This window comes from Taeniopygia guttata, chromosome 4, assembly GCF_048771995.1.
Source record: "Taeniopygia guttata chromosome 4, bTaeGut7.mat, whole genome shotgun sequence".
In the NCBI taxonomy this organism is placed as follows: domain Eukaryota; kingdom Metazoa; phylum Chordata; class Aves; order Passeriformes; family Estrildidae; genus Taeniopygia; species Taeniopygia guttata.
In genome coordinates, this window is record NC_133028.1 from 62,029,000 (window position 1) to 62,053,721 (window position 24,722).

Here is a 24,722-nt window from a genome sequence, read left to right on the forward strand (position 1 = left end):
TGAATACTAATAAAAAGAAACAAGCGGACTCCTTTCCATGTGTATACCAGGCTCTGCCAAGATGATGTGAACTGATAATAAGTTTTTAATAAGGGGTAATTGAGAATAAAGCTATAAGAATAATTGAGATCTTTAAAAAAAAGCGAAATTGGTTAGCTACCAGAAGCCTGTAAGTGCTGTCCAACAGCCACAGAAGCTCAGGATTATCCAAAAAACAAGGACAGAATCACCTGTTCAGATGTTTTTGGGGAGTGGCTGCACTTTTTCATAGTCCACTGGCCATGAGCAAGTGCTAGAGTGCTGACATCCCTCACTCACCTGGAAAGGCAGTATCATTCCCAATGAGGTTAATGGGGGGTGAGTTGCAACATAATTGAAGGGAATTAGCATTTATTAGACATTAAAAAAGAAGCAGAATTCCTTAAGGCCTGACATTACAGGCATTTGGAGAGGATGAAATGTTTCTCATTAACAAGCTATGTGCAGCTTTTTGGCTGCACTGTAGATTTTTCTGTATGAGCACCTGGCCTCTGGCTCATATTTACTCAATGCAAACACCTGAAGTATATGAATAAGTGTTATTGGTTTTCCTAGTGATTAAAGCAGGCATGGCCAGAAACGTGAGCAATACCAGGATTTAATGTGTCTCAGACCTATGTTGAGAACTGTATTCTTATAAAGAGAGTGTAAAATCGGAGGTGCTGGCTTTGCCCCCAGCACAAACTCAGTCTGTGTAGTCTAACATTTTAAAATTATTTCAAAATACAAGGTTTTTCTGGAAAATTGGAGCAGTGTTTATCTAAAGCAGGCATCTCGAGCACCACGAGATGATGAAACACTGAAATGTTTCTTAAACTGTTTTCCTTCCAGAGTGCATAATAAGCAGTGCACATAGTAGAGTAGAAAAATGGACTGTTGTAGGTAAAGATCACTCTCCACCATTCCAGTTGGAGATTTATACCCACTTGCTACCTTCTGTGTCTCATCCTGGAGAAGGAAGGAAATACTCTAACATTGCTACTGATATGCTGCTTCTTTAGAAGAAGATAATAATGGATGAATGTTTCCCATAAAATCTTGGATGTTTCCAAGGGTTTTTTTATGTTTTGGATTTTTCATAGGAAAACACCCTCTTTTCCCAATTACAAGCATTTAAAAATAGCATCCATTCCACTTACTTGTGACTGCAATTGCCACCAAACGTGGAAAGGCCCATTGCTATTCTGCTTGGCAGTCGCATACGTGGCTTGCTGAACATGTGCTTGGGAACATTCATACTTAAAATATCTCAAATCCAGAGACTCCAAAGTTTCAGGAGTTGGTGGATTCTGTAAAAGGTCCCAAGACGTTGTCATGAGAACTCTGGTGAGAATGTTTCCGCACTACTGATTGTGTGCTTGAGAGAACACAGTCTGCAACACAGGAAAGACTGACTTTATAAAAAACTTAATATGTGTCTGATAGTTCGGTCCAGGTCAGGAAGTAAATTGCCATTTTTTTCATCTGTCAGAGACTTAGCTCATGGTTAAGTGATGCTGACAGTGTAGTGAACTCCTCTTCTGCCTAGGGAGTCCTGAGCATAGTTCATAGAACATATCCTGAGAGCTGCATCTTTGATCTCTGGAAAACTGACAATTACTGTTACTACACTGAGCAAAACCATGGCCTTCAGCTCTTTGTAACAGTAAGAAAAATGTAGCATTATTATAGAGAGGAAGATATTTGCACCTGTGTTATAAATTATTTACTCCTTTCTGCCAGCAAAGATTTAGGAATGCAGAAGGTAAATATATGGCTTTTTGAATTTTTAGTCTTTAGTGATCTCAAATCTTCCAAAAGTCTTTTTTGTTTCTTGACACTGGGGGCAAGACAGTATGGGCTTTCATCTCTTTATTCTCCCTGTCAGTGCAGTGCTATTTTTGCTCAAAAAGTGAATCTATGGTAATATTGTCTGTGTGAGATACTATGAACTTCTTAACAAATCTGCAGTAGCATTCAAATAAAAAATCCCTTATAAATGCAACTTAACAACCAAAGAGAAAATGCTTGTATTCAATATATTGTTTTAAAGATTTCAGTTTCATTCTCCTCCATGGTAATTGGGTAAAGAACAGGTTCCAAAATTTTGGCCATCTTCTAAAAAGATACTAAAACAAAACAAGTAAGATGAAAGAATTACATTCACTCCTAATTTCTCATAGAAATTTATTCCTCTAAGATTCCACACTGTACTTATTAACAGAAAAGATGATAATGCATTCAAGGCATTTAAATTAGAATTTTATCCAGCCTTGTCATTTGCCCTGAAGGAAGTACATAGAAAAAGTAGTGTGTTTCAGATTCAAATAGAATTTTCCTTGCATTTTCCAAAGTTCTCTTAAAATCCACCTGCTAAAGAGAAGAGAAGATGGTTTATTGGCAGTAATGTTGGGATACAATTTTCAGGTTGCTGCAATCTGCATCCCAGCCTATACATTTTTTGGATAGTTGGCTTTGGTTAGCTCCCTACCTAACCAAAACAGGACTGCATTTTTTGTTCCTGGTAACAGATAAAATCAGATTTAGTTGCATTATTCTTTGTGACTGGGGAATTTATATGTGCACAAATTCACCCTGTACAAATATACCCACATACTGTGTGTGCTGCTAAACGAACAGCTGGGATCAGAACAGATAAGATCTCAAACTGGTTTTGTGTTTTTTTAAAAAGTGTATCAGTGTGTTAGGTGAAAGTTTTTAATGAACTGGCATTATTTAGCTGAAAGGGACTAGCAGTTGCCTGTGGTTTATGACTCACACTTTGGTTAATCCCATGAAGAGACCATCTGAGTTGGTGTCATGAATGAAAAGCAGTTGCATTCCTCCTTTTGTATATCTCAAACTGAAGTTGCAGGCAAAAAAAACCAGCAAGTCACAACATTCAAATTTAGAATTCCTGCTGTTCAGCACCCTCCTCCCTTAAAATGCCCACATTAGAGATCCAACATAGATTAAATGATCTCCTGTTTACACCAGCAGTTCTCTGACCTTAATTCTGTCATTCTACACATAGATTTGAACACCTAGAAATGAATGATTGATTTTAAGCATCATCTTTCACATGTCTGTTAACTAGTGTAGGAAGTTCTTTCTGCCTCTTAAATCAGCTTTGCTACTTGTCCTCAGCATGAGGGGAAAAGACTAAATAAATCTTTGCCAAAAGAAAAGGGATGACTCACGAAGATTTATTTTCATGGTCAACAGAAAGTATTTAAACCTGATTAGACCTATGAAAGAATTTATCGTGGATTTATGTTTCACTGTGAGCTATGTGAGCTAATTGTATAAATACATCTTCAGTAAAACTTTCTTGCTGTGACAGAAACAGTCTGAAACAAGTATGACTCACTAACCAATTATGCCAGAGCCATAACCTTATGGAAAGGAAATGTTGTAGGTATTCAGAGCTTAACTGAAGGTGAAACCTGTGGGGTTTGGCTTGGTTGTTTTTCAGCACAAAGATATAGACCACATTTGCTTTAGTTTTGGTTCTACATTAGACTGAATTTCAAATCTTGTAAGAGAAGTTTGTCAGGAAATATTTTGCAATTTTGTCCTAAGAAATTCCTATATATATGGAATCCTAATACTTTATGGAAGAGTGTCTAGGAAGATTATTAGAACCATATTTTTTGATAGAAAGAGAAGCCTTTGTAAAATTGATATGTAATACTGCAGAGCACTATTGGTAAATAGCAGAATGAAACAGCAAATCCTTTCCTTGGAGTATAATAGAGGTGAAAATCATGTTTCAAAAACTGCTCAGCTGTTTTGACAGGTAAAGAAGAATCTCTTCGGCAAACCCATCACTTTTCACTTCTGAAGCTAATCTCTCACACAGTCACCACAATGACTTTGCAGGACTTGAAGCCTCTGCCCACACTTGTAAATTGAAAACCTCTGGGGATAGATTCTAAAACATGATCTCATTTTATGCAGTGAAATTATTAAATGTTTCCTTTACAGTTTTGGCAGAGTAAGTGTATTCTCAAGTGATTCCAGGGCAGTTTGGGAGTTGGCATAACCAAGGTACTGTTCCCATCTGAGGGTATCTAGTTGTCCATTTTGGCAGATTAAGGGACACAGGCATCGAAAGTCATCTTGTCTTTGCTGTTCAGATGCTGAGGGTGAATTTAACCTGCTAATGTAGATGTCTTAAAGCACCAGTGACAAAAATTGTGATTCTAAAAGCAATTTTTTCTTCATGTTTATTATCTTTTCACTATGTTTTTTTTTACCACATAGATGCTCTTAATGTTGAGGGAAAAACATTCTTGCAGGCATTTTGTATTCAATCACAAAGTAAAATATTAATTCTTCTGCAATCAGCAGAGACTTCTGAAGTGCTAAGATTAACACTGGTAGAGATGTATAATACCCAGTAGCACGTTTTATGTGTATTAGATATAAAGCTTGAAACTACCCTTTTTTCATCTATTCTTCAGAGTTAATTGTATGTTAAATGTAAGCACAGACAAACAGTAGGGGTGTTGCTCTGTGGTGAACCAGCAATTTGGGAGATGTTTCCAGAGCCCAAAGCTGGAGTGAGTTGTGCTGTTTGTTGCCTGCAGCAGGGCATGTGCCTCTTTCACTTGCCTTGGGAAATCCAAACACAGCTAAGCTGATGAAATAGGTTGTAAATTTGCACATTTATAATTATTTTGACTTCAAGGAGAACACATACACAGCAGAGCAAAAGAGCAACTGTGTAAATTGAATTTTGACTTCATCATTATTTCCAAAGGATCCCTGTCTGTCCATGTGAGCACCTTAGACAACAGGGTTCTCCTGGATATGGTTGTGTGGCTGTAAGATCAAGTGTTTCCTTGCCTGTTATTAAATACTTCTGCAAGAGGGTTTCTTTATTAATCTGTTGCTCTGTACTGAACTATTATGGCCTGTTCATAATAGTGCTTAAAATCTGTACCCTGTCCATAGCTGAGCCTCCAGTAGCTTGCTGTCTCTGACCACCTCCTCAAAATTGAATTTTTAGCCCTGTACAGACTGAAACTCAATAACAGTTTTGTGCTCAAAACCCACACTTGTTTCACAATAGCAGTTTCTCAAGATCTAGGTGTCTTATCATCATGACTGCACCATGAATCTACTGCTTGGGTCAACTCAGTGGTCAAGCCTCATTATGTATGATATGTTTTCATTTTATTTCCGAAATAATGCATTAGAAAAGTCACGTGTTATAACCAAACAAGGAGAGAAGAAAGTAGTAGGGAAATAGAGGATGCCAGCACAAGCAACAAGTGTAGGGAAAAACTTGCAGTACAAAAGGTAAAACAGGAAGAGGGGGGGTTAGTGTGACAATTTGATAAACGGATTTGATAAATAGCCTGGTTTTTAGGTGTATGTTTAAATAGCAGCTGTCTAAAACAGTGACTGAATTCCTCAATATTCTTAGATCTGAGACTGCTCATCAGTTTCAGCAATGCTTGTTGTTTTGAGCTGAGATTATAGGATCATTTAAGCAGCAAAAATTGATTTCTAGCATCTTCTACTTTATTTAGTGCCATGTAGATTTGAGAGAAAAAAAATTGTAAGTTATTGACAGCAATGTGTATCAGAAAAAGAGTAATTGTAAAGATCATTGATACAGAAGATATCTCTGCTGGTTCCCTTCCCTTATCTTCCATTTTGAAACAATGCAGAACCATTTTTGTTCTTAAAAATTGTTGGAGGTTTATTGTATCAGCTTTATCTTTGAACACAAAATTTTGTTTCCCAATATTCCTTTATATGTTTTATATGAGTTCTGCTCTAATACTGAAATCCTTCAGGACTAGGCTGACACCTGTATTTCTGAATCATGTTTTATTCTTCTAGATGGTATAGTGCAGCAGCTTGGTAATAGCTAGGAGATGTTCACAAGGATCCCACCTTTTCTCTTTGAAAAAGTTAAGGCTACCTTCTTGAACTGCAGTGCTGTACATTGATACAGTTGATTGTTCTCTGAAGTGTTTCGGTCAATCCCAGTAACATGTATAATGTAGAAATTAGGATGCTTTCATTCCAAAAACTTCTTTTGAGAAGCTGCTTCTTGAAAGCTGCTTCTGAATTTGACTGTCTTGAAATAAAAAGAATAGGTAAGTTATCAAAATTGGGTAAGACTAAAAACTGTTAGCAATCCGTTCTATTTGAAGAAATGTCTCTACTTTTGTCAGATGAGACTCTAGAGAAGCATCTTTCTTTTGCTATTTTTCTGTATCAGCATTGGAGTTTAACAAGAAAAACACAGCAGGACCAGAAAATACTTGCTTGAATTTGTCTGCAAAGGAAAGAAAATTCCCATAAAGTACAAGTGCAGTACAACATGAATTCAAACTGTAGTCACCACTAGCGCATGGGATACTTGTTAATAGAAAGCTGCCTATTTATTCTACCTTAGGAATTCCTGTAGAGCAGTTCAGCATTTCCAGTGTCACTGATAACTGGATCTAGAAAAGTTCTAAAAAGAGAAGCATGTGTGAAAATCATCTCTTCCAAAATCCTTGCCCAGGGACATCAGTGTGACTGATAATCAAAAGCCAGAATGTGCCCTCATGTGTGTACTTGACTCTACAAGGACTTAAGAGGCTTTTTCCTCACACCATTTTCATGATCTCTGCTTCGCTACTTTAAGGTTTAAATAATTTATCATCTGAATTTGAAAGCAACAAAAAATACCTGCTGTTTTGCCTTTGTGTCATTTGGTAAGCATGCAGCATTATCCTAACAGGAGTTTAGGATGATAAAACATCAAATGAGATAGAAGACAGGCTGAAATGGTTATATTGTCATTAACTTACAGAACCCTTGGGTGCTACAATGTGTTTGTGCTGTGCTGTAGGTCTCAAATGAACAATTTGAGAGTAAATGAATAAAAATTGTATGATAGGTTAGTGGGATGTTCATGATTCCAGATGTTACAAACTTAGAAGCTTTCACTACTCCTGTTAAAATTATTTGTGAAATACAAACTTGCTGGTAATTTTGGGAGTCTTTTTCCTTCCTTTTGGTGTTAAAGTACAGTTTGTGATAGAGATAACATCTGAAACTATGTCTGTACCTTCACACCTTAGCATGTAGCACTCTGTTCTTGTTGTGCTGTCAGTCAGAAGCCAAATAAATCTAGCTGACAGGGCACCAGTGGGATTCCTGCTGTTTGCAGTAAAACTTCTCCAGGGTTGGATGAGCCAGAGGAAGCTATGTTATGATGCTGACAGCTGAGTGAAGATCCTTGCTTTGTTTAATAGTCACTGGAGAGGACACTTTAGGGTGTCTTGGAAGGCACTGTCACTGCACTGCATTGAAAAATATTGGCAGAGCCTAGCAAGGCATCTGGCCCTGATCAAATATTCCTCTTAAATTAAAAGCATATTTAGCTGTTCTGCTCAGCCTGTTCTTAGGAAGCTAATAATGGAGTTGGATCCTCTTGCTCTATTTTGAGGATGTCTTATTGAATCATTTAATGATGTGACTAATTTGTGAAACAGAAATCCCTGTACATCAGCTGTTCACGGTAATTTTCCTGGGGGAAGATAGAACTTTTTATGTTAAAAGACACTGATCATTCTTTTCAGCATATCAAAGTACAAATGTACTGTAGGCTTTTCTATTAAAAAAAAAAAATAGAACAAATGGCTTTTATCTGTAATTTCATCATTACACCTGCATAAATCTCACTGATGCTAATGGGACTTGTAGCAATGTAGATAAAAGCCAGTCATGCTGTTGAGGTATGGAGTCCAACAGTGCAGGGTGCACCACAGAAGTAGGAGGGTTCATCCCTGTAGGGACAGCCTGCAAGTGTGTGACACAGCCTGCTTGGAATAAACCATTGGTGTGCAAAACCAAGGCTCTCTAGATTGATGTAGCCAATCAATCTGATTAATGCAGATTGATTGGGTACACCAATAATGTGACTGTGCAAACTTACTGAATGCTCAATTTTACTGCTGCCCAGATGAATTTCTCCAGAGAAAAAAGTTTGGTCTCTGCATCCACTCAGCTGTAGGAGCACATAGGATGTCTGTGATGGAAGAGATGCAGGGCAAACAAAAATTACCTGGACTCTGTGGCTGGGAAGGAAGATATGGGACTATGAGGGTTGAGCTAGAGTTCTTATTAATTGTGGGCATAATGGGAGTAAGCTGAAACCTGCAGGCTCGCCTTGAAGAGTAGGAAGGGGTGAGGGGACAGTGCAAAAAGGTCAAAGGGGCAAACCTGTGGGATGCTGTAGAGATTATGGGGGGAAAAAAAGGAAAACAAGAAAGCATCAGGTCCTTAAAAGTATGTAGAAATAAATAATGGAGGACAACATTAGCTGGGAGCAATACAGTTAGTCCTCACAGCTGATCACCAATGGTAATGTCACTGTGAGCAGAAGAAGAAGGAAGTTCTGTGGGTGGGCCCTAGGACAGAGGAATTAACTGGGGCAGTCTGATAGAGAAACACAGAATTACTTATTTCAGTTTTGACAAGGCAAATAAATCATGCAATTAACTTCATTTCTTGATAGTTTCTGAGAGAATGTCTACAGTAAAGTTTGAGTTCTGCCCAAGTTCTATACATGGACACTTGAAATCTGTAGACCAAAAGCAGCAGACACACTGCCACTAGCAATTTCTTTGGCCTGGGTGAAAACAGCAGGGATCTTATTTTTTATCTTCTATTTCACTATTTAAAAAAGTATTTTTTGACCCCTTTATTAGCATAACATACAGGTTGAATGTTCAAAGCAAATAATAAGACTAAGAACTTATTATGAAAGTCTTGTTCAAAAGAGAAATTGGGCAAGGAAAGGTTTTAATCAACCCCTTGCCTAGGGTTCTGCCTGTAAATGCAGTTCTTGCACCTCTCTTGCTATCCAAGTTTAAGAAATGCAATATTGCCCTTTAACACACAAGTCAGAAAGGCAGGCTTTCTGTGAGGTGATGTGGCTGCTGCTGTCCTCAGAGTATCCTTTTCATCTTACCTGTGGCTGTGGGACAGTAAAGGTAATGTCTTCCAGCATTTTCTTTCTTGAAAAAGCGTACTTGTGACATGAGCTTCTGAAAGGGCCCTGTGTTGTCATCTGATATATTAAGGCACTGTCTTGTCATCTGATATATTTGGATATTCTCAAGTCCACAGAAAAAAAAAAAAAGGCAAGTTATCTTTTAATCACAGGATATTCATAGTAAATAGAAAAATAAAACATCTTGCCAGTCCTTACTGGCCAAAGGAAGTCTATGGACAGGACTCCCAAGTGTATGCAAATAATCCTCAGAGGGATTGAAGAAGTGTGGTTGAAGTGTGAGTAATTCTGTTTATAGAGAATCTATCAAGAATAGAGCAGGAAAGCCTGGAAGTGGAAGTATCTATGTTGCTCTGGTAGGACAGTGACCACACAATTCAGTGTGATTTAATAGAACTTTCTTTTAAGTAGATTAGCTCCTCCCTGTGTTGACTGATAAAGATACAAGGTGATTTATTTACAGGAATGTAAGTGCAAGCCTTTAAAAAAAAGAACTCCTATTGACTTTGAAACTGAGTCACCAGCACTGATGAATTTTTGAAGTAAATTAACCATCATTTAAGAATAGCATTTAAGAATTTAAGAATTTTACCATCATTTAGAATAGCTGTTAGTGTGTGGCCTTTTCATTTTTGCCAATAAACTCCATAATAGATACTGAAGCAGGACTGAAAAACCTGTGAACACCATGGAGACATTTTGTTGTGTTGCATTGTGACATACTCATGATCTTTTTTTCTTTGCTTCCTTAACTTTTTTTTTTTAATTTCCTTATTTCATTTCTGTTGAGTGTGTGTGTTCATTTTAGTGATAGTGTAGTTCATTGAGGAAGTTATTTAATGTTCACTTGTGAATACTACTCCAAGGCACCTAGCAACATTTATATGTTAGTAGCCACCCAGTCATCATGCTTCTCTTGTCAGCTGTAGAACACAAAAGTTATACTGGAAGTACTTAGAGAAAAATTTTCATCAAAATGGCTACATACTTTCACTTTGTCAAAATATCTGCGTGTTGGCTTTCTTTGCTGCTTAAATGCTGTTCTATCTGTTCCTAACTTCCCCTGTTTAGCAGCAGGAAAACCCAGGGAGCATTGAATGAATCGGATGATCCTGAAACAGGCTGTCTAACTGATAACAAGCCAACTTCTCGACACTTCTATCCTGTCGCCTTGCTGCTTGTCAGCTCACACTTGCTGGTTGTGTGGCTTATTTTAAGTCTTGCTTTGCTATTAGCCAAATATCAATAAACTTCACTTGTGTTCCTTTCTTTTCTACAAATAGCAACAAACTAACTCTAGAAAAAAGGAATCATGTTGTAATATTTCTACAGTCTCAGACCCCAAGGATTCATCTTTAAGATACCAATGTCTGAAATGTACTGTTTTCATTCTTTTTTTCTGAACTCCGAGAAGTATACTATGCATTGAGTGAATTGATTTGTTCTTTCTGTTCATGGTAAAGCTTTCCTACTGTAATAGCGCAAAGAAAGCCCACTTACAATGCTGTCACTGTATAGAAGTTGTGGAATCCTGAATGCTTGAACCCCTCTTTCCAGAGTAATTAGTCTGACAAAAAAAAAAAAAATAAAAATAATTTGCACAACACAAGCTAACCCCTAGACAAATATGGCAGGGCAATGGTTTGTGAGACTTACCTTTCATTGTGTTTTTTTAATTGTTACTAGCTGATGGGATTGTTTTCGTTTAATAAATGATTATTACTTTGCTACAACTAACCCTTTTCTGTAGAGTAAATAGAATATAATAAGTTCTGTTTTGTAATGAAATAAGCCTGTTTTTAATTGTTGCTTTCATTGCTTTTGCTTTCAAGACATTTTATATTCTTTTTAACAAAGTACTGTTTATGTCTTGATGCACCACTTTGGCACTTGTGACTTTTGTACTGTATGTGAACGAACACCCTTCCTTTATAAAGCAGAGAGGTGGATTGGGCTGTTTGAAAAGCCATTCTCTTTTTTTCATTGCAAAGCTGAACATACAGGAAATGAAGCAGAGATGAAACTTTCCTTCACAAATCTCTAGGGCCAGACTTAATAAAATTCCTTATTCCTAGGATACACATATTGGGGCAAAGTATACTCACACATATATAGGAAACAAACTGAAAAAAAAAAAGGTATGAAAAGGTTTAAAAGGCAAATATATTTCTGGAATTATAACAAAATGTATCATTAAATTATTTAATTTTTTTTACTGAACTTTAAACCGCAAGGGCAGATATACTAGGGGGGATGGAAAATCTTACCACCTATTTCTGAGGGCAATAACTGTACTGGGCCTGGCCTTCGATTTAATTCTGTAAGATGTATCATCACTCGTGGAAAACAAAAATGTAGAGTTGAATCCTTGTTATTTTTACTTCAACTGTTGCTGAAACTCTGCAATGAACAAATAAAGCATATTTATTTATTCTGTGTTTCATGAAGTTGTACTTTTTCCCCTTTCACTAGAGAAGGATGCCGCATAGAGAATGTTCTGAAGAATGTCAAATGCAGAAAGTATGCATTCAACATGATACAGCTGATGGCTTTCCCAAAGTACTACAGACCTCCAGAGGGGACATATGGAAAAGCTGACACCTAAGTTTAACAAAAGTGTAATCAGGACCATATATCATGCTAATTAGTGAATATAACAACCGCTGTTTATGATATATGAATTGGGAATGTATAACCAGTGGAGGTGTTATTTTTATCAGGTTTTATTGTTTTATATATAAAATATCCAGTCCAAAGCAATGGACTGGATATTTTGAAAATCAAATATATTCAACTTATCTTTGTGAAATTGAAGCTTAATATGACTCATAAGCCAGCTGCAATTAGTTCCTGGGGTCGTTTGATTGAAGATTAAAAATGGAAATGGCAGTTGCTGTAGGAACAGAGATTAGCAATCTGGAAGGTGACATTCTAACTCCAAACCAAACCCTGAGATTTGATTTAAGGGGTATCTTGCTGCTGGAAAAGGTGTTTTCTGTAACCAGCAGAGCACTGAGGTCTTGATCACTAATGATTAAACCATTCACAGAAATGTTTATGAAATTGGTAATTACAATTAGCTTTTTTACATAAGCATGGTAACTTGATAATATGTTTTTAGTAATCACAGGCTGTAATTTCAGTAATTCCATTCTGATTCCCTGTGGTTCATTTGGTTATATCACTCTTGGTTTTCTGTACCCCAGCCAAATACGACTTATTTCACTTTCAAATAAATCACACTGAAATCTGGTAGATTAATTCCACAAGTAAGGTGACCTGAATTTGACCTCCTATTTAGTGTAAATCCTTAAAAGTAAATTTTCTTTAGTGGTAGGGAAAATAAGTTGTATATACAGGACTTAATGTATCTTTAGACTGTGAAAACATGTATGTTATTACAAAGCCTAAAATAAATGTTATGAGTAAACTGCTGTACTAGGACTAGTTAGCCACTACAGCTGATTTATATCAAATTTGTAATGCTGCAGGTAGACACTCTAGGATGAAGAGCAATCAGCTTTAAAAATAAATGTTAATGTTCTGCCAGCTTATGTTAGTCCTGAAATTTGTCTTGCAAAGAACATTTGTGTTTTCTAATTGTATCTATTTACTACCTTCTTCTGCCTCCCAGAGAGACATACAATTTAAAATTCCCAAGTATTCACTGGTTACTGACCTTTATGTAATGCCTTCTTTTCATATCTAGCACAGAAGTATGAGAAATTTATCCTAATGAAACTACCCGGGGAATTTGAGCGTCTGTAGGAAATTGTAATTGCCATGGATAAAGAAGTAAATGTTTGCTTACTGCTATGCAAGTTAAAGAAATCTCTATACATCATGAGTTTTAATTTGTTCTTTTTAATCCATGAATACCCATTATACTCATCCATTACTGGGCATAAATCTGTAACTATAACAGAATTTAAGAGCCTGATTCTGCAAATTCTATTTGGATGATCCATGGAACTGATTTATCATTTGGCTAAAATTAAATCCATCTTGTATATTTGCGAGATCAGGCTATGGAGTTTGTAGGAAAGCATCAGAAAGAGATCCTTGTTCTAATACTTACTGACTTCAGTGGAGCCATAAATTCACCTATACCATATATTAACTTTTGGAAATTTTGGAACTTTTTTTTCCAAGAATTTGAACGGGTTTTTTCCAAGAAAAGTAGATAATGTAAGTAGTATTTTGGTGCATTAGTTTTTTTATTTATATGACATAATGTGCTATCATTAATTGCTTCCTTTTTCTTGGAATGTATTACTTCATTATATGTCAGAAGGGCTGACAATGCATCACAGATAAGCTCAGACTGATGAGAACATAATGCCTTGATTTCTTCTTGTCATGTACCAGTAGAAATGGGCAGTATTTGGTGGCTAGATATGTGCATAAATTAGTGTTTCTGTCTATGAATATAATGTAGCTGATCTGTGTGAAACTTTTTTGTGGATTTATGGAGCATAATCCTTCCTAGAAAAGTAATGTTTTCTTCTGTCACGCTGCTTCACTAGCCCTCACCATATATATGTCTATTATTAGCTTTAAAAGCCCTATATGTACGGTTTAGAAATAGTGATATATTCCTCATTGATCTCTGAAATAACCCCCAGGTATGCAGTAGAGAATGCCAACCATTGTCAGTAGAAAGTAATTCTGAAACTATCAGTAAAAATCTCAATGGGGATGGTGTTCTCTGCTGGGTGCTATAGGTACCTAGACTTCTTTATCTGAGTCCCATTGGCATTCTGTCAAGTTAAAAATATGAAATTATCTAGATTTTCTTGTTAGGAGAATAGTCTTTAAAGATTTTGCCTCAGCATTTTAATCCTGCCTGGGCTCTAAATTGCTGTTGTCACTGCCATGTTATTTTTGTATTGAAGTTGTTTTTCACATTGAAGCCGTGGATTTGATGAGGATAAAGAAAAAATGGCACTGGATTACTGTCCTTTTTGTTTTAACAGCCATTCACAGTATATTCTTGTGAAATTAAATAATCTCTAATTTGCTAAAGATAATTAAGACAAAACTGCAAGCACATCAGTCGGCTGCAGTGAAACTTCATTGGGCTTGGGCCATTACAGAAGAATTGGCTGAGTTTTGTACTAAATAGTACTGAAATTTTTCTCACTAATAGTTAGGTTGGAACATTTGTTGTAGGTCAGGAGAGCTTTGTAAAACCTGCTGAAGTGCTCCAAGTCTCCTGGAAAAGCCTCATTGCTTCAGTAGCAAAGCAGGCCCAAATGTTTTGTTGTTTGGTCACTGCCTGCTGGGGCTACTGTGGTCCCTGTAGGCAAAGGCTGTGCCACCAACTGATCATAGATTCAAAATTCATGAGTTTTCTGGTTTGCCTTTTATGAAGAAACAAAGAGGGGTTTGCTACAGGTTGGTGGTTGTGTTACTTGGAGTACATTTACTCTTTGTAGCAGCTGCTTCCAGCCCTGTGGGTTGTTTGAATGCCTAAAAGAGGAGTTAAATCATCCCTGGGGTCTTGCATATTATCTTTTAGCTCACTATGGATTTCAGATGAGTAAAACTACGCAACTTAATTTTTATAAGCAGACTACATTGTTTGTTTTGCAGAGGGATAAAATAAGCATAGTGATTTTCATGGTGGCTTTGCAAAAACTGTTCCATAACTGCTCTCTTAAAACTTCTGTAAGGTATACAATAATCTGCTTTTAGAGGAGGGCAGTTCTCAAGGGCTAGAAGATGAAAATTCAAAAATACATCTGGCATCCAAAGCCAAACCTTATCTTACAGATGATATTATCTGTAGAAATCAAATCAGAATCTGTCTTCAAGAATTCTGAAATAAGGGCTTCTAGCTTTCAATATTTGTACAATGCAACTCACACTTACATGGGGGTTTTGTACCACAGAGTAGTGACTAAATAGAGAGCTAGTCTAAATTACCTAAAAACATAAGGAAAGGAATGTTAAAGTAATTTTTCCCAGAAATTATTGTAATATTGTTATAATACATAACATGTCTATGACTGACATTAAGCAGGCAGGTCTTTTTTTCTGAAGTCTTTTGAGGAATTTAAAATATATTCTGATTAATGTTTATACTTTGGCTTTTATGGAGCAATTAAGAAGCAAAAATTTTTAATTATGTTATCTGATTATGTATTTTGATGGAATCCAACAATGTCTGTGTTATAAAGAAAAAATAATTTAGGAGGACAACTAAAACAAAATATTAACTGAGAAGTAGCCTTAGTGAAGTCCTTTGCAATGTTAATTTTTTGCTGTCTGAATTTTGCATAAGTGAAATGAGGAAGATAACAAACAATTTTTTTTTTTTGTCTAAATCAATCTCTCCTGATGAAAATTCATTTAGTTGCAGTGGAATAACTTGTAATGGTATTCTAAATCTTCACTAGTAATTTTGGTATAAAGAAGTGCAACACTTCATTCTGAAGCCTACTCTATAACATGCCTATTAAAAGTCTCAGGGAAAAACTTATTTTTATTTCTAGATTAAACACAAGGTCCAAGAAATCCTTTGGTCCATTTTAAAAAAAGCAGAATATGCACTGAATGTCAACCAGTGTAATAAAGAAAGAAATTGCATTGAAAACTATCCAGCAAAATTACTTCGATGAATTAATGTATGTAATCACTTAGAAGTCTTATACTTACATTGTGTCAGTTGGTTATGTTGTAAACTTGGAACCATTGATATCTCTATGCTCTTTTTTATTGTAAAGAAGTGTACTGTATAGGCAGTGCCATGAGACATGACTACATCTTGCTTTTCACTTCCTTGCAGCTTAAAAGCAGATGTTTACAATGGAAATGCTTTAAAGTAATTTGCTGCTCTTGAAAACACAAACTTACCTTGTATATTTTACATTTACAAAAAAAAAAAAAATCAAACAAATGCTTTGTTAGAAAAAAAATCACAGACTTCAGTCCTTAAAACATTGTTTTTTTCCCTTAGCCATACAACACCTCAGCTGTTGTGTTGCCAGGCATTCAGCTTGCACTCTGCAAGATTCTAACATTTATTTTCTCTTTCTTTCATAGCATCTGCTGAATAAGTTATATACCAGCCATGACTATCAGCATGATACTCATGATTCAAGGTTAAAAACTTACATTTGCTCAGATATGTGCAAATACTTCAAGTTAAATAAACTATAAGACACTTATGAACCAGTGTCTCCCTATTCCAAAGAGCTGAAACATAAGACACAGGATTTGTGTGCTGACTGGGAAAAAGAGTTACAGTAGGAGTCTGACTATGATAAAAGAGTGTCCTGGACATGCCAGGTTCAGAGTAGTGAGATTTGAACCATGCTGCTCTCACTTAGGGTTCTAACTATTGGCAGTGGTGTTTGGTTATTCTTCCCATACATGCAAAAGGCTTTAAAAGTTTTCAGCACTTTTGTTTATGAATGGTCTGACTTTAAGACTTCTAAAATCCCAAATTACTTTGGTACTTGTTTTACTTTTGTGTAGCTGTTCCTTGTGATGCTCCTGTCTCCCATTCTGGAGCACACAGAGCTGTGTATAATGTTAACAGGACTTCAGTCCGCAGAATGTGTTTGTCCAGAGAAACAAAGCACAACTGTAGGAATTCAATGCTTTTTATATTTCAGGGTTTATCACTTTTGTTTCATTGCTGTCTGTAAGCCATGTCCATTGTACACTATGTGTATATTTTTATTTAAATAAATTTAATGTTTATTTTTTATGTTTCTGACTTTTTTGTTTGTTATTCATTTTTCATTGTCATTGAGGTGGTGTTGCCCAGAGGGAGTATTGTTCATGCTGATGAGAGTGTGTTCCCACCTAAAGGAGCTGGTGGAAGCCCACTCACAGGTCTCATCACTGCTAGGAGCAAGGATTTAAGAAAAGTTCTGATATAACAGTTAAAAGCCTGCAATGGGCAAAAATGAATAGTTCCTATTCTTCTTAGTCTTACCAAAACTTTCATCTCAGAACCAAGTGGGTCATGCATTTTCTATTTCAAAGCAAACAAAGCATTCACATGCCCATAAGGAAATCCCTTTCACATAACTGTTGATCTGTAATTCAGGCAAGATCAACACTTCTTGTAATGAAGATTTTTAAAAGGTGATGTGTCATGCATTGTCTGGTATAACAGTGACAGACCTTGGGAAATAATTATGGGTTGCTTCTGTGCTGTTTTCTTGAGCTTCTGTTAGTATCTAGATTTATTATATGATTTCTCACCACAATGAAAGGTAAGTTCCCCATGGTTGGCTGAAATGTAGCAAACAGATCTTCTTTTTGGGTATATGATAAAATGTGGCTCATCTGTACTATCAGTACTATGAGTAGAAGGTGGTTGCATAATATAATATCTCTGTTTATATGTTAGCATTTTTAGTTTTACTAAAATATATTTAGTGAGATTTTAATTACTTGCAAGCTTCTCAATAACCTTTAGAAAATACTGGGAATTAGTGGTTCATTGGAAATAAATTTAAAAGTTGTTAGCATTCAGCTAACAGGAGCCTAGAAGTTTTGCATCTTACTAATAAAAGGTGAAAGTCTTTTAAAATTACTTTGTCTCACTTTGCATGTTTATGGATTTTCTTTTCCTTGTAAACTGGGAGCCACTTTCTTCTCATGACAATGTGAGAAAAAGCAAAAGAACCTACAGCTAAGTGAGATGATAGGATAATATGATAGTAAAAATATGTTTTCACCAATTCACTTTCCAATGTTACTTCAGGGCATGGTTGAGTATATGATATGATGTTTTTGAACCACACATCTGCAGGGTTCTACAATAGGCTGACCATTGCTGCCAGTAAGAGAGTGTGTTCAGAAATGCTGCTTCTGCTAGGCAAGAGCTGTCCTGTGAGTTCAGTGATGAATCTTGTGCAAATCAGAGCCTTCAATAGGTATGTGACAGATGCTGTTTGTGGAATTAAGGACAAGAAGGTTTTAGATGCGAACTAGACAGTGTGCTGCTTGCTATGCCCAACTAAACAGATCCTTTGCATTTCTGTGTAGGCTATCTGTGCCCAGTCCTAACCCAGCACATAAATGAGAAGTACACTTGCTCTGCTGCAGGTATAATTCTTGACATTATTAGAGGAGTAGATGTAAACTGCTTCTAAATAAGCTGGGATAAGAAGTTGAATTGAAAGATTTCTTCCATGTGTTTGTTTACATGTATATACATACATATTATACTTACATTTTAATATTTTTATATGTTGTAGGATAGGAAAGGGCAGTGACATATGATCAGTTGAAAAATGGAACTTGTGATATTTCTAGCAGTCAAATACAGTTTTGCTATTGGAAGTGTGGCACCAAAGATAGGCTTACATGAGCAAAGTTTTGACTTGTAGCATACTGGTGGCATGTGGTGACTCTAATGGTAAGTTGCTTCTGGGGAAAAAACAAACAGAGAGAGAGAAATGGGCAAGGGAGGGCGTTTCCCAGACTGGACTCTGCCATTCCTGTCAGGAGTTTGAAGATCTCAAGCCTTGGCTGGCTGTTCCCTCTCATAACTCTGTTGTCACTAACTGAAGTGAGGCTTGGTCAGGGCAGTTCTCTCTGCTGCCAGGCTATGAGCTTGGTGTGCATGTGTCTTGGAGTCTCTCATGAAAATAAAAGGCTTCAGTCTGAGGGCAGGAAGAGAAGAAATGAAGGGTTTAATTCTGTCCCAGTAGAAATCACTTTCCTTAAGTGTCTGCTCCAGTAGTACCAGACCGCAGGTGCAAAGCTGGGAGGATAACAGCAGAAGAACAAGGAAAGAATACTGCTCTCTTTCCCCAACAAAGTCTACATGTTATATCCATTTTTCATGGAGCAATTTACAGGACTGCTGACTTGAACAAAATTAGAACTGTCATAAATAAGCAGAGCAGAACTCACCCCTTAGGTCATACCATTCCTCAGAATTTTCCTTTTAGAGGCAGAAAAGTTTAAGGTCTGGTCCTAAAGTCATTATTCACAAGCAAAGAATCAGAAATGGGGCACTTCAGGTGAGAAACACCAAGGACCAGTTTTTGTGAGAGGTTTCAGAATCATTGACATTCCTGAACTTTGGTTCAGAACTGCAAAAAACATTTTGTCTGTACAAGGCCCCACACAAGAAGAACTTATTCATGGTCATGGCAAGGAAGTTGATGGCAGTTTCCTGTAAATTATTATAATAAGTAGCTGATGCTAATGAATTTGCACACAGAAGAAAATATATGCCATCAGCACAGTCTCTTTAGAAGGACTTTTTTAGTGGAGTAAAATATTCAAAAGCATCTAAATGGGATCTGGTTTTGTTAGTAAGATGTAGTACCCAACTTTCTTGGGCACTTATCAGCGTTTTAAAAACATGTAAATAGGAGCTTAGATTTGATTTCCTACTTAAATCTAGGTAGATTCTTAATACTCTCTATTTGAATTTAACTTCTCTCTGGTATGAAATATTATACTCTGGCTTTTCCTACTTTTCAAACAAGACCAGAGTACCAGGAAATAGTGACAAGGTTGTGTCAAAAATGTATATAAATGGAGTCACCTGACTTGATGCTGTTTGCAGATGGAAACTCAAAGTATTTGTGACAAAGATGAGACTGATGTTACTGTGGTTAACATCTGGACTGGTTTCCAGCAACCAAATACTGCTGCCTGCTCGGTAATATGGCAGCTCTCAGCCAGACTCAACTGGAACTCAGTAATCTCAAAAGAAACCACAGAATAAATCCCAGCCTTCTTACCACTCAGCAACGTGGATTATGTTCTAGTGTTGGGTATTAATGGGCAAGCACAACTGTCCCACATCATCCCATCACTGCATCATGGCAGGTGGGTTCTCTTTTCAGAGAGCAGCTGTGTTGTGATGGTTATGCGAGGGAACTCAAGAGTTCAGCTCATGGGATAGATGTGAAACGCTCAGCAGATAAACTAATAAAATATAAGAACACAGGTAATAAAATCAGGGACCAAAGAGATCTACGAACTAGGTAAGGAAGGTTATGTATAAACTCTGCATTTTAGACTGCATTCAGCTTTTGTCTTCACCTGAGATGTTCTTGGAATTGGAAGATTTTGCTACTTTGGGACTGTGGTAGCAGCTACGATGGACATAGACTACAGGATTATCAACATAAATATTAAAAATAACCTTGAATAAATAACATAATTGTTGTAAGGCTGTTGCTGATTGGCCGAACAGGTATTGTGCACAAACATTCTCTTACAGGTAAAATCATTTTGAGGGAAAAATGGTTGTACCACTTTGTACGTTCTCCCAACAGCAAGGGACGAGGACAGTGCTCAGCTGAGAACGTAAGGAGTGTAAGAATGCAATCTTTTGTATAATTCATAAAAATTGTAGTCATATCCAAAGATTACAAAATATTTTAGAGGTTGATTGCAGGTCCTAATGTAAATAGTAATTAATTGCTTTTAAGTACTTTCAATTAAGTTTAAATAGATTAATTATTTACACTGTTCCATGGGAATATTTGATACAAATCAAGGTAATTTTCAGCATGAATTGAAAACAACCCCCAGACTCACAAAATAACATTAGCTAGTATAAAACAATACTTTTAATGGCTCCCTTTACCTCCTCATGATACGCCATGTCCATGTTTTGTTGAAAGAGAAGATTATTTAAAAAAAATTTTTAAATCAAGGTTTTTACTCTTTTAATATCAGTAAAATAGATAATTTTAATACCAGGGAAATAGAAGTGATCATTTCATCAGTGGGAAGTATTAGCTGTTAGCAGGTTTTTTGTGTGTGAATCCAGTTGGTGTGCTTAGTTATAAAATGCTCAATAAGAGTTTAAAAAACAAAAAAGTGGAGCACCCAGTTTATATTCATGTATTCATGGGCATAGTTAATGGACATCAGCAGGGGAGATGTGATCCCACACTTTTTAAAAATCAACAGAAAAGCAGTGCACACCAAGCAATTCCCTTTTGCATTAAACTTATTAATTCAAATCAATTTTTATGAGCACATAGGCTGGAGCTATGGCACTTAATTCCTTTTGATCTTCTGCCTGCTAAATTCTGCTTCCCACTGTGCTACCATGCAGTTTATTTTTAACAGATAGTTTGTTTGAACACCATTAAAATGAAAATATTACAACTTCTAGCATTACTGAGGCACTGAAATACCTGCCAAGTTATTAACTGTGTGCACATGCACACACAGAAATAGCCATTTGCACAAGGAAAAATTCTAGAGTTAAGAAAATGCCGCTGTTATGTTCAAGAGCATGAAGCACACAAAATACAGGATCTTGACTTTTGCAAAGCCAGCATTGCAAAATACTCCCGCTAATTTCCATGCTTAGGTGCAGCTCCCATAGCTGTTAGGTGTCTGGAGAAGAAGACTGCTATGATGTGACAGGTTTTAAACGGAAGATTTTGGGGCTGTATCATTTGATTTTTCTTTTAATAACAATATGGTATTAATTCAAAACTCTTTCCCATGATTAGTGTTCTGAAAGACACATTTCCTAATTATGGATTCTTTTTTCAGCTGAGCACTTCTTCTGTATAAGTAATGCACCTCTTTGGCCTGAGGGTTTTTATTCTCATTACATCTTTCTGTGAGGAGCATCATAAAATGTTTTAAATATTTCAATATCAGTCATGCTGTGATTGTGCTACTTTTAAATTTTTTTCTTAGAAAACTAGTAGTTCACTGACTTTTAGTGGTGGGCCTAAAAACAGATCTTACCCCCAGGTGTGCTCCACATTGGTTTGAGCACCAAGAGTTTAAATAGCCCTAAAGGTTGATGGATTGCTGATAAGGGCTGATAGGACCCTTAGCCACCATTCATGGAGCCTCAGTACCAAATAAAATGAGCTCTTGGACTCACACACAGATTAACTCATTGCTCTCCTTCGGGAGGTGGGTCTGGGAGAAGGGTGGTGGCACCTTAGCTGCGAATGGAACTGTGTGGATCCAATGATCTGCAGGTATTTTCATTGTTTGTGGTGGCACCCTCATGGATTATAAATATTGTCATAATCCTGTGGCCTACTAAATAACCTGACCTTTTGTCTTGCTCTAACACCTCTTATTTCCTTTTTAATTAATGATCTAATTAGTAATTCATGATTTAATGAATAACCTACTTAAACAGATATGAGTTCATGTCCTCAGAAAGGATGGTGTTACAAAAGATAACCAGACAAATGAGAAGTTCCTTCTATGGATTAAATACTCTGATGAGTCTTGATCTAAATCATCCCTATGTCAATAAATCCCTGCCACTATCAGCAGTATAGATCTATGACACCACAGGAATCTTCTATGACACCACAGGAATCTTCTAGTACTAGTTTTCCTCTGCCAGAATTTTTTTTACAATCTAGCTTCCTGCTTTCGTTGCTTGTCTGGTAACTTGGGAAGATGGATGAAGAACTGGGTCAGGAAAACTGTTGTACAAGCTTTGCTCTTTGAGCCTTTGCAGAATTGCTCCACAGAGAACTCTTAAAAATTAAGGCAAAAGTGCAGGCTCAGCAAACAGTGTGTACAAGTCATGCTACCAAGTTATACCTCAAAAGCAGGAATCAGATCTACCAGGAGAAAATTCTGCAGGACAGCTTTGCCTATTACAAATAGGGAGCACTTCAGTAAAACATAAGGGTCTGGGTAAATTCAGACTTTATTATGCAGTAGGGAATATATGGCAGATTAGCCTTTTTGGATCTAGGTTAAGTAGAATTTATCCAAGGCTTGGAAAATTTCGGTCTTAAAGTGAATTTTCACTAAACTTGTTAAGAAGACAAGATTATGATGTGAATTCCAGTGAGAGAACAAAATCCTGCTACCTGTAACAAAATCATTCTAATCATGAGGCAAAGGAATCAGCTAGTACCCACCTAATGTTCTGCAGGAAAATGCAGTTCAGGAAATTTCAGGTATAATTGCCTCTTACCTGCTTCAAAATGCACATTTGTTTCATCTATCAGGTATGGAACACATTTTGTTCTGACTTTCATTACATTTCTTTAACTTGGGCTTGTGACTTGCATCCGAGGCAGGATGAACATAGATAAACTTGACATTTGTGGGTGCACATTTAATTTAATGTTTAATAGAAAATTATCTGGTCCTCCAATAAAGTTTTGAGGTATCATCTGCTATAAGAATCAAGTGTACCCACAAATATGAAGTTAATCTATGCTTATGTGTCTTGGTTCGAAAAGACAAGTGTCTGCTAAGGAAGGCAGGAGCCTCCCTTGAAATGGAGAATGTAAAACCCCTCCTCCAAATTATTAAAATTTTGAAATTAAGGGGCTCTCAGGCAAAGATATGGGAGTAGAAATAACAGTTATTTATTGTGAAAAAAATAAAAGTAAAATAAAAATGAAGTGATACAAAACAACACTGACAGAGTCAGAATACAACCTGACAGCCTGTGGGTCAGGCTGTTGGTAGCAGTCCAGTTGAAATGGTGGCTGCAGTGCTCCTGCAGTGACAGGTGTGGTTCTGTTGAAGCAGTGATCCTGTAGAAAGGTGGAGTTTTCCACTGAAGATCCAGTGGTGGTGTAGATGGGCCTGGTCTTCCTCTGGGAATCCAGTGGAAAAGAAAGCTGCTCCTCTGGGAATCCAGTGGGAAAAGGCTGCCTATGGTTTTCCACATCTCCAATTATATCCAGGTAGGAATGCTTGGCTCTTCCCTCTGGGCAGAGCATCTCACAATGGGCTGATGTAATTTTCTCAGTCATGCAGTGACATTCAGTGGCCCATTAACAGAAGATATTTCCTGGAGGGAGGATTGGTTGTGGAAGAGATAAAGAAAAACTGTCCCACCTGGTTCTAACAGGTGGCCCAATTAACAGAAGATAACTGCCCCACCTCTAACAGATGGCAATAGAATACACATCCCCAGCTACATCTTGCATTTCCAATCCAAGACATTATGGAACTCAAATAGGACAATAAATTTGACAGCAGGAAAACAAAAAAAAAGGTCTAGAAATAACATTCTGACAACGTTATTCATAACCAGGATTTGGGTGGTTTTTAGTCCTAAATTTCTTTTTGGAGGGTTTGGTTTAATGTTTTGATGGGGAATAACTAATACAGTCTTACTGGTAAAGTCCTTATTTTCAAGTTGTGCTAGGGCCGTAAGTCAGTGGAGGTTCTATATGTAATGTACTTCTTATTTGGAAAAACATACTACTCATTCCATCTGAAATTAGGTATTACACAAATGAAAATCGTCATAAAAATAAGCCAAATTGGTCAGGAAAACTAAGTATCCTGCATGCTGGCATTTTGATCAGCATACTTCAAACTTAAAAACTAGACTAGCAAGCTCAGCCCTCTTGCATGGCGCTAAAAACTTTATTCCACTTCAACAGTTTCCTCAATCATTTCCTCACAGTGTGCTGCTCAGTCCATGACTGGGTTTGAAAGGAAATGTGTCATAATATCTCCTATTTCTCTAATGCATTATTGAAACAGCAAAATGAAGATTAATAGCAATTAGAGCAACTTAAATTCCAGATCAGAACATGAGGCAGATAGGAGAGTTTTATATCTATTCCTATTTGAGGCAGATGGATGCTTGTACTTAATTTGCTTACTCTTTACTTCCCTACATCAATCCATGTCACAGGACCTTGATCTTGGAATGTTGGCAGTATGTTAAACTCCTCTATTTCTTTGCCTGGTATTTGCTAGTTTTTATTGG

At 36.8% G+C, this 24,722-nt stretch overlaps 1 protein-coding gene across 12 annotated transcripts in view; it reads left to right on the top strand.

Moving 5' to 3' along the window:
* INPP4B (inositol polyphosphate-4-phosphatase type II B) overlaps nucleotides 1-16,763 on the top strand; it is a 293,940-nt gene extending 277,177 nt beyond the window's left edge. For 5 of the 12 annotated variants that reach the window (XM_032748217.3, XM_072928738.1, XM_072928740.1 and 2 more), the window contains one exon: nucleotides 10,118-11,478. In XM_032748217.3, coding sequence (XP_032604108.3) covers nucleotides 10,118-10,295 — 178 coding nt within the window. In that variant the 3' untranslated portion in view covers nucleotides 10,296-11,478. Of the gene's footprint in view, nucleotides 1-10,117; nucleotides 11,479-11,518 lie in introns of those variants that run through there. The other 7 variants (XM_041715980.2, XM_072928741.1, XM_072928737.1 and 4 more) reach the window with 5 other exon arrangements.
* Nucleotides 16,764-24,722: the final 7,959 nt, after the last annotated feature.